Here is a 10,310-nt window from a genome sequence, read left to right as displayed (position 1 = left end):
TTTTCGAAGCAGCTCGCGTCCAGGAGTTGCTGTCGAGAGTTGACGAACAAATGATTTTTGCCACCGCTGAAGTCTCCTGCCACTTGGCGTGGGGTTTGGAAGATCTCGGTGTTACTACTGTCCTGAGCAGGGAGGCAGCCTGTGCAGAGGAAAGGTATCTCGTAGGACCTGTGTTTTTCCTCTAGAGTCGTTGTCAAGTGAAGCGTAGCAGGATGAGATTACTCTTGTATATTATGTGTCTGTGAACTAACTACATCTGTTACTGGAAGCTATCTTACTATAACAGGGGAAAAAGAAGCAATACTACTGCGTCTTGGCACTCTAGCTCAATAAAGGTGTACAATTTGTACCTATCTACACCTCTTTGCATGCATCTCGTTCACAGCGCTTACTTCAGATTTTTTATTGTTCTTTGTGTTTTTACTCCAACGTAAACTTCTAAATGCAGCTTGTTCTATGTTTAGTTTTGTTCGTGTAAGAAATTGTTTAACTCATAACTGACAACCATACTTGTAATTACAACGTGATTGACTGATATTCCTGTACAAATGTTGCTTTTTTAAAATTAATACAGTGCTGATATGGATGGATTACATCCCAACTTACTTACGGCTTGTGTGGTTATTTCTAGACAGCTTTCGTACATCGAATCTCTGTAGGGAAGGGCACAGAGGGGTCTGTTCCACCTCCTTCGAGGCGCACAAGGTGCTGAACTAGGTCCTGCTGACGACGACTAGGCACTGGTACCGAGCCCTCTGATACTGATCGTCATTAACAACTCGGCGAGGGAGCTACCACCCTCCAGGAGGAGGAATTTTGGGTGTAATCGCCCTGTGAAATGGTTCTGCTCTCTAGAAGGGTACAGACCGCGGAAACCCGCGGACAGGTTTCCATATCTCTGTTTTGTTTCTGCTCCCGCTCGACCAACCTCTCCCTCACGGCTCCAGAATCCCGGTGCTCTCACGAGCAGGACTCTGCTCGTCAGGAATGACCCCAGGCACCGGCCACAACAGGTTTAAGGACGCAGCGAGCCGGCGATTCCTTTTGCTTACCCCAACCTGTGGCTTCCTCTGCAGTCAGCGCAGACGTACCCTGCGCGAGGGGCGAGCCGAGGTGGCAGAGCAGAGCCCGGAGGCTCGGCTGCTGCCTTCCTGCGGCACAGGGCGCAAAGCTTCCCTGCTCATCCTCCCCGCAGCTCCTCCTTCCCGGTGCCATCAGGTACGGGCTTGGGGAGGCAGCTGGAGTCCGGCCGTGGCCGCTCTCAGTAAGAATCAGAGCAGCTCGGCTTCCTCGGCTCAGCCGGGAGCCAAGGCTGGGAGAGGAGAGCAATTGCAAACACCGTAATAGATCCGTGATTCACAAGCAGATGTCTGTGGGTGGAAAGAGAGCAAAAGTAATAAAAGGAATTAAAAAAAAAAAAAGTCCCTGGTAACTGCCAAGCTGGAGAAGCCCCCACACAGATGAAGCCCCTCAAAATTAAAAAAATACAAAGGGATTCTGTTTAACTCTTTATTTTCCATACATTAAATTTACTCAGATAAAAACATTCTAAAAATGTACAATTTTACTTTTAACAAAGTATAATAAAACATAAAAATCCCAATACCAGAATACTTGACATTTACAGTTCAAAATCAAATTAGCTGAATATTAAATATTTACAAAACTATTTAAAATATTTATAAAGTTACATGCACAATTCGTAATACTAGAATTGACCGAAGTAAAAGAAATGGCTCAAATGGGAGCAGGAGTTTCCTTCATTCCTAGTGGAAAGTTATGTCCAAGAGAAGCTGTTAATCTGCACTTGAAAACACACAGGATTTGCTTTCTGCTTCAGTACCAACACATTTCTTGCTTCCGTAAGAAAAATTTAAGAGAGCAAACGGGTAGTTCCAAGGGTTTATTCCAAGAGATGGCGGTGGGCAGGGGCGATGGGCAGAGTTACCGGGGCCTCGACCACCAAAAGCGTTTCCTAGACTCTTGCAAGTGCTCAGTTACATGGATTTCTGTCCAGATTTGCCCACATCCATCTCATTTAACAGGCGTTCTAGACTACCCCGAATCCACAGCTCCGAGTGTCCGTGACCTCCAACACCCAGACAGCTACCCCATACGCAGAGGTTTCGGATGACGGCATTTTTTGTTTCGGGGAGGAGTGTTGCTCTGCCGAATACCGCAGACTACGTTTAATTTTTGAGTACCTTCACCCTGAAGCTTGCCAGCGAGAAAATAGCATGAAACAGAATTTTGGGTAACGGTAAAGGTTCTAGTGTTAGACCATTGTTTTCGGAAGTCTGGCGCTTAATTTGCCAAGATTTAATGACGGTGGTATGAAAAAGTTTCACAAAAAGTGGAGTGTGACATGCTGTTTTAAGGAGAAGTATCATGGAACTCTCTGATCAATACCTCGCTTGCTAAAATGAGGCTTCCCTCTTCGCTCTCCTGCCGTTTAGCGTCGAGCCTGGCATATTTATTAATGCTTAATTTGCAGACTGCCAGTGCGAGGAGGAGTTTGCTGTAAATCCCATCCTGTTTCGAGTATTTCCATCACCAACACTCCCAAATGGAAACCACTTCTTAAACGGCACCGCGTGTCGCTCACTCCCCCGAGGGAAGACTCATCGCTAACTTCTCCGTGCCCCTGCAGGGAGATGACTTGGGATTCCCTTCCGTCTTACACTTAAAAATCATTTCTATTCCACAGTGAAATCCATTTTGAGAACTAACTCTTTTTATACTTGTAGGACAAAGCTAGGAATAAATAGCATTCTTTGAAATCTCCATCTCTCAGCGTATAAAAATAGGTTTTAAGAACGGGTTCTTTCAGCCAGTGAAGCTGGAACTACTATTCTAAAACAAGCTGCCTTACTTTTCGGGTGGGAAAGATAAGATTTGTGCCTTTTAAAAACAGATTAAGGATTCTTTTGTGGAACTAAAGTGCTCTGTTGGGACTTACCAACTTTGGTTGTTCTTGGTACAAAGTGGACAGCGTTCACTAGCAGATCTGAAGCCACAACTCGCTCTGACTGAGGGAAGGCTCTGCAATTGCTGCTGGCTCATCAAACATTTCTCTGTTACACTCGTGTTGCTTTAAGGTACCCAAGACTTCTGAATTTGAACTTACTCTAAAACCAGACTTCACCATTTTAAAACGTTACCTAAAAGTACACATAAGCCACTTTAAGAAACATCAGCCTTAACTTTACACAAAGGAAACGATCCCAAAGAAAGCTCTGAAGGAAGGAATGAAACAGTTTGCTGGGCAGAAGTTCAGTGTTACAGTCCTTTTGTTACGGTTTCGACTCTGTGATGAATATTAGACGAGACTGTGCGCCCAGCCTTGGGCATTAAAACAAAATGCAACTGGTACAGAAATTTTTTTTTTTTTTTTGCTGTTGATTTTGGCTATTTTGAGAGGGTTTTTAACACTTGCATGTGTGTTGAAATACAGTTTATTTAAATACAATTCAGTTTTAAAACATTGTTTAAAAAAAGTGGAGGGGGGCGAGGGGGGAAGTTAAGGTTTGGCTTTCAGCACATGTTCCAGGCCACTGGAGAGACCCTCAAAGCTGTAAATAGTAAACATCGTCACTGAAAACTGCACGTTTCCTTCAGCGTAATACAGTATGACCGATTGTTCCTACCATTGTCTCAAGCTCATTAAGGCAAAGTAAATTGCATTGTCAGTTTTCATCACTTTAGTGTTGCAGGTCTGAAGGTGTTCGTTAGAGTACAGGTAACCTCCTCAAACGCAGGCCGAGCGACCAGAAGCATTTCAACAGGGTGTGCAATACTGCGGGTAGTGTGAGCTGGGCTGAGAATACACAAATCTGCCTTTTTTTTTTTCATTGCATAGGAATAAAAAAATACCTTTTTTTTTTTTTTTAAACCAAACGTTATGCAAATTTAGATTTTGGTTTTCACGAAGCCAAATCCGCTACGAGCTGCAGATCGCTACCTGGACTGAGTTTGATTTCTTGCCATCTCATGTTACCGTGCCTCTCCGGTGATGCTCATTTATCCTGCTTGCCTCCCCGGCGAGGCTGACGAGACCAGGGCTGAAGGATGGCCCAGAACATTTCTTTCCTATGAACATGGTCCAGGAAGGTCTCGACTGTCAAGCTGCTGCATTAACCCCTCACACTGATGTTTCATTGCTAAGGCCCGATCTCCTCGGGGCAGCTCTGCACCACTTCAAAACCTCCTTCTCGGATGTGACTTCCCTCGCTTCCAAGGGAAAGTCAGCTGCGCCACTACAAATACTATTCATCCTGGTGTGGTTTAAATTGGTGTAAGAAATACCTCCAAGTGTAAACAAGGCTTCAGACTTTAAAGGTGTCTTCCAAATTACAGTATGCAAATATCTCTATGTCAGACATTTTAAAGAGAAGGCCTCACCCATTTAATGCCGTCAAATTCCTCGGGTGAGCCATGAGGATTAGTATCTTCTTTCAACCAGACAGGACCAAACTGTTTCAAATTAGCAGTTCAAGATTTGTTTGGCTTCCTCTCAAGTCCTAATTTAGATTTGTCACCCACAAATTATGTACGCTAAGTAGTTAACACCAAAGCTAGTCATCTACAATCTATTGCAACGAAGGAGGCTGACAATAAATCCTTCAATGTCTTGATAATAATGAAGTTTACTACCTTTTACATGTTTGACTTCTACCACTTCTGAATCCTGTAGCAAAAGCCTTGGGGTAGGAGTCAAAGGGTTTTTTTTTTATATAAAGTAAAGCAAAAGCTTACAAACTCTGCTGCCAGAGTTCTTTTTTTTTAGGATGGTTTAAAATTCATTTACAAAAGCAGAATAATAAGGTTTCTGTGAAAGAGACCTATATACAGTAACAGGACGTAAAGGTTGTTTTGTGTATTACAGGAAAATATCCTTGAAGCCTTTATGACTCTGGAGTCTCTGGGACTTGGACCCTTGGAAACTAAGTTTATTCCACTGCTGGGAACCCAGCACTATCTAGTAATAAGTGAGACAATGAAGCACAAGTTTGTTTCCAGAAGGAACCGAAACTGCCGTGTGTGTTCTTTTGGAAGGGAAAGGAGAGACTTACTTAAGATTTTTATTGTGTAGTTAAGTCACATAGCCTGCTGGTGCCAATTTTTAAAAGTTGGAACTTCTTTGCCTCTTGCACTGGTCTCAGAGTGACACTGTCTGCTAAAAGTGCAGAAAGCTTGAAGAGTTTTACATTCTTCTGTAGTGCAATCCTTAAAAATCCCAGAGATTAGTGCCTGATCACTTTTGAAAAAAAGTAGACATTTTACCTAGCCCAGGGGTGCCAAAGTCCTTCTGGCGAACGGCCACTCCTACCTTCAGCCTCCAGCTTCCTCTTCAGAACGTAGCTGCCCTGGAGTTAGACGTTTCACCTTAGAAAGTCCACGTATGGCAACATTCTCCAGCAAAAAAAGTACATCGGATGTTGTACTTGCAACAGAAAATGCAGCTGGCCAGCTCCACCATCCATCCAGTACGCATCGGTCCTATGACACGTAGTCAGAAGTTCCAACAATAAGATCCAAGCTTGAATTTGGCAATCAAAAATGGGTTTGATGCACCCCTAAGCTAGATTTTCTACCTAGTCTAATAAAGTAAAGCACCTTTGGATTAAAAAATACATTAAGCTTAACAGCAACTGGACGTCTCAGTTTTGTATTTCAATCTCCTTATATCTCCATGGCTTACAGTATTTTCTTGCCAGATAAAATATCAGTCTGTGGAGTCAAGACTTTCAGAGGGAGGAGCGTATTTCAGCCTAAACGTACCTGGGGGAGAGGAAACAGAAGAATTAAACAACATCAACCTTTTCACACCCGTTACGTCTCAGAACTTTCTAAAACAACCTGCTTCTTATTAGGCACGTAACGCAGTATTACAGCGTACCAGCGGCTTGCAGCGCCGCGGTGAAGCTGCAGAAGAGGCTGACAAGCATGTGTCTGCAGCTGGCGGAAAGGAAAATCAAAGCATAGTTTTATACAGTAAAAGTCACCGGCCTAGATGTAGTTTTAGGGCTGGCAAAAATTCGTTTGGGATAATTTAAAAGGAAATTTAAGTAATGAAATGAAATTCAGCTTAAAAAGACAGCAGACTGCATTTCTGAAGTTCTCTGAATTAGGACTGATGAGGCAGTCTCACTTCTTCCCCATTGGCCACTATCAAAATATTAGCCACAGAAACTCCACTAATTAATTACATTTTAGCATTGCTGTAAATTGCTGCCTCAAAACCAGTCACTTGTTAATTTTTAGTGGTCAAATACTCGAGACCTTGTCTGCACCGTATAAAAATGAATACAGACATACACTGTAGACAAGACACAATGTAAAATAGAACACCTCAGTGCTGTTCGCTCCAGTCAAAAGTTCGTATTTCATTTTTTAAGCCTACACCACATGCAAATTATCTCAACACAATATGTCAATCAAAATAAAAAAGAAAAATGGGACTAGAAAGTGCTCTCGGTAATGTTTCTCTCTTAGTTGTTTCCCACCCGGAATTAAGGATTTCAACTCTCTCCTGGAGAAGCCTGCGCTGTAACCATGTAAGCAACATGCCCTACAAAATATTTATAGCAGCAAACACGGGACCTTCAAGAGCATTTGAACAGTAATTCTTCATTCAGGTTACTATTTTGGGGAGGAAGGGAAAGGGGGAGCAGAGCTGTTCTGTTTGTAAACTTCCAGGGGAACTTGCGATTATAACCAAAGCTGACCTGGATGACAAGGTATAAGCAGCAGCAACAATTCCTCTGCAACCTGTCCACAGAAGCTGCCTCCCTCCGGCAGTGCCTGCTTCCCCCCTTCCCAGAAACCAGCGCAAGCCCCGCGGAGCACCCGGCTCTGACCCAGGGCCTTACTTGGGCCCTGTCCCGCGTCGGGGCTGCGCAAAAGCAAGTTTCAACTTTTGCCAATAGAGCTCAAAAGCACCAGCTTTCAAGAACGAGATTTTTTTTACGCGAGTCAGAAAGGAAAAGATACGGCACTGCCATGGGGCTCCCTCCCGCCCTCGGGGTGCGCAGCTCATTCCCCTCGGCTAAACGCGACGCTCTGCGTGTAAGCCACGTCCCGCATCAGTCCCTCCACCTGCTTTTACCTTGTCGATTGAAATCCATCGGAGGCTGTTTGCAGTCCTGAGCTCTGTGACCACTGGCCCCACAGTTGTAACAGGAGAGATTCCCATTTTTTTTGTGACTTGAACCATTGCTGTTTCCCATCATTCCCTGGGCCTGATACACCCCTGCTGTCCCTGCCATAAAGTTCTGCATTGGCGGTACCGCAAACGTCGACTGCCCAGTCATTACGGAGTCCGGTGCTATACCGCTGTTGTAAGCGGTGTGGACCACGGGGAAAGTCGTGCTGCTGTTGTACTGCTGCGTGTTGATGTAGCCGTTACTACACAAAGGGTTGAAGGGCAGAAATGGAAAAGTAAACATTGAAGGTCCTGAAAACGGGTGCTGGAAATAGTTAGCGTAGCTGACGGTCATACCACTCGAACCACAGTTCCCGCTACACCCGCAGGAGCTGCATACCATGCACCCGGGCGGCTGCGGCTGCTGCTGCTGGTGGTGATGGTGGTGATGGTTCTGGTTTGGTACTGGGATGCTCCCTGCGGATCCGCTGCTGCTGCTGCTGCTGCTGCTACTGCTGCTGCTGCTGCTGCTGCTGTAGAAGTTGTTCTCGGCAACAGATGAGAGCGTGGGGCTGGAGCTGGGTGCGGGGCAGCTGGGCAAATTCGCCATGGTTGCAAATGATGTGGAGGGGTGGCTGCTGGAGGAGGCTGCATTACTGTTTGCGCAGAAGCTGCCTTGCATTGGCGCCACTGGCACGCTGCTCATTGCAGAAAAGGCAACTTTGGTGTTGGCTGTGTACAGAGCAGTCCGAGGATTTATTATTGCAGGGGACACCGTTATTTGCATATTACTGGAGCAGGAAGTCTGTCCGGCAATGGCAGAATCGGTAGGAAGAGACGAAGACACCAGGAGTTTGATGGGTGGACGAGCCACGTGGAAGACTGTGCTGGATGTTACAGTGGCAGCAGTACTCGTTTCTACTATTAATCCTGGCTGCTGAGCTGTTTTTATCACTCTGTCCAGAGTCGAAGCATGAACGACTTTGGTTCGAGGACCAAAGTTAATAGTAGATGTGGGTGAGCTGTTCTCAGCAGCCCCTGACAGCACTTGCAAGGGCTGGTGGGGAGACGATGCAGACATTACATCCACCACTGTATTTCCAAAGCTCTTTTCCATTTTTATGCTGCCCCTAGGTCCAGGAGAAACTTTATTTCTTTCTTCTAAAGATAAAAGAGAATGCATAGACGATGAAAGTAGCTTCATGTCTGCATTGCCACGGTCTGATTTATGCACTGAGTTTAGCATCCGAATGGGGGTGATATGAGTAGAGGCCGCTGACATCATTTGCATTGGCAGAGCGTGGTGGCCAGACGGATTGGAGCCTGCATCGTTTTGCACTGGCAAGACCTGAGCCGTGGGTCTGGCAGAGCTCGAAGTGAAATGATTCAGTAACATCACTGGCTTCTCCTTTTCTGAACCGTCTAAGTGAATCTCTAAACCTAGGGACAGAAACATCTATAAATACAACTGCTTCACTAGACAACGCTGGGCAACACAGGCACCCTCTTGGGTTGTTTCTGCTTACGTCTCTCGTTCTCCTCGGCGCTGTCCGAGCTCTCTTCCCTTGTCTGGATCCCCATGGGGCTGGAAGAAGAGCTGGAGTACTCGGAAGAGCTGCCCTCCCGGGGCAGAGGGTGGGCTGGCTGATCCACATCCACTCGCAGCTCTGCAAGATAAAGGGTGTGCGAGCAATCAGGGAGTGCAAACAAGAGTGGTAACACCTACCTGACAGGACCTAATTACAACTGTTTCATGACACCATCTAACATACAGTGATGCTCAAGATTTACAGAGATACACATCGGCTAAGAAGCAGGAGTCTGGAGGCATAACGTTTGCTGACTAGTGCAGCTAGCCATTCACACGGAAGCCATGAAGAGGAAACTACTTTTTATTGCACTCCATATCCACAGGAATCGGACTTTTTGATTGCTCCCTATTAAGCCGACGACATTTTGGAAGATAAAGCTTACGACAGGTTGGTGAAAAAGCAGTAAAAGAATGAGCTTGCTCTTGTGCAAGGACATATTCAGCCCTGAGAGCACAACAGTGTCCTCTGCTCCTCTTTCTTACCTGCAGCATGGTTGCCACGAATACTCTGGATAGGCCCTACATGCGTAGTAGGGGGAACCCTTGCCACACCGCTGCTGGTAACTGAAGAAGGTGTTGTGGGGTTTAGGCACCGTTTCTCCGATTTTTCTCTATAGGATGATGGAGAAACATATGAAGAAACAGAAACTGGCTAAAGCACAACAACAGATAAATCAATTTCTGAATGAAACTGAAGCAGACAAAGCCCACTAAATAATCCAGTAAACGTAATGCTAATTTCAAATGGAAACATTTGGAAATCACATCAATCTTGAGGATAGCTTCTTGCCAGCAGTTACATTTGGACTACTTGCCGTCTGATTACAACACTAATGCTCTCAATTGTACGAGGTAAAACATCACCAAATGGTGACTAAGTTCTATCACACATTACGTAAGCGCGTCCCAAACCTAGCCATGCACACCAAAACCGGAGAGAAGCCAAATGCAGTCCAAAATTTTCATTTTGCAAACACACTCTGGAAAAACTAAGACTGATGAAATATGCTGCCAAGGAGCTTTGATAAATGGGCATGGATTTGGATTTTTTAATTGCTTTTGAAGTAACTGCAGTAGCTTCAGAATAAACATTTCCCTCTAAGTGGAGACATAAAAAATAGGACAATCTGTTGCATCAGTTTCCCCAAAGGGCTTGCACAGAGCACTGGCCTTCTTTATATCACCTTCACCACATAAAGCTGTGATCTTCCCGAGACCAGGGTTACCTGCAACAGCCCTGCCTTTCAGTGGTTTGTCCCCATACAACGTTAGAAGTCCAGATCCCATACGGGTATCATCTGGCAACCCGCACCCCAGCTCCGGCAGTCAGCAGAGGCCTGAGCGGCCGCAGCTGCCACAGCTGGCTTGGGTCACCGCGGGACACCAAGGAGGCTCTCAGAGTAGCTGTGCTCCGTCCGCACTGACTGGAAGCCAAAAAATTGTCAGGTCTTACGAAGAAAAAGTCCTGCTGGGCATCCTGACTTTCTGTGTGCATCACCTGAGCTTGCAAAACCTACAGCTCAGTGGCTTGCTTGCCCGATTCCCTCCTACCCCAGGAATCTCAGGTAGGTGGTA

At 45.5% G+C, this 10,310-nt stretch overlaps 1 protein-coding gene across 1 annotated transcript in view; it reads right to left on the bottom strand.

The window, feature by feature from the left end:
* Nucleotides 1-1,503: 1,503 nt before the first annotated feature.
* Nucleotides 1,504-10,310, bottom strand: part of ZCCHC14 (zinc finger CCHC-type containing 14) — a 54,982-nt gene continuing 46,175 nt past the window's right edge. The window contains exons 10-13 of the mRNA XM_050904089.1: nucleotides 9,219-9,346; nucleotides 8,671-8,811; nucleotides 7,109-8,584; nucleotides 1,504-5,781 (exon numbers count right to left, since the gene is read on the bottom strand). Coding sequence (XP_050760046.1) covers nucleotides 5,726-5,781; nucleotides 7,109-8,584; nucleotides 8,671-8,811; nucleotides 9,219-9,346 — 1,801 coding nt within the window. The 3' untranslated portion in view covers nucleotides 1,504-5,725. The remainder of the gene's footprint in view (nucleotides 5,782-7,108; nucleotides 8,585-8,670; nucleotides 8,812-9,218; nucleotides 9,347-10,310) is intronic.

This window comes from Gymnogyps californianus, chromosome 12 (genome assembly GCF_018139145.2).
Source record: "Gymnogyps californianus isolate 813 chromosome 12, ASM1813914v2, whole genome shotgun sequence".
NCBI classification, from domain to species: Eukaryota; Metazoa; Chordata; class Aves; order Accipitriformes; family Cathartidae; genus Gymnogyps; species Gymnogyps californianus.
Note: the sequence above shows the minus strand (reverse complement) of the source record. Positions and strands in the feature narration are given on the sequence as shown.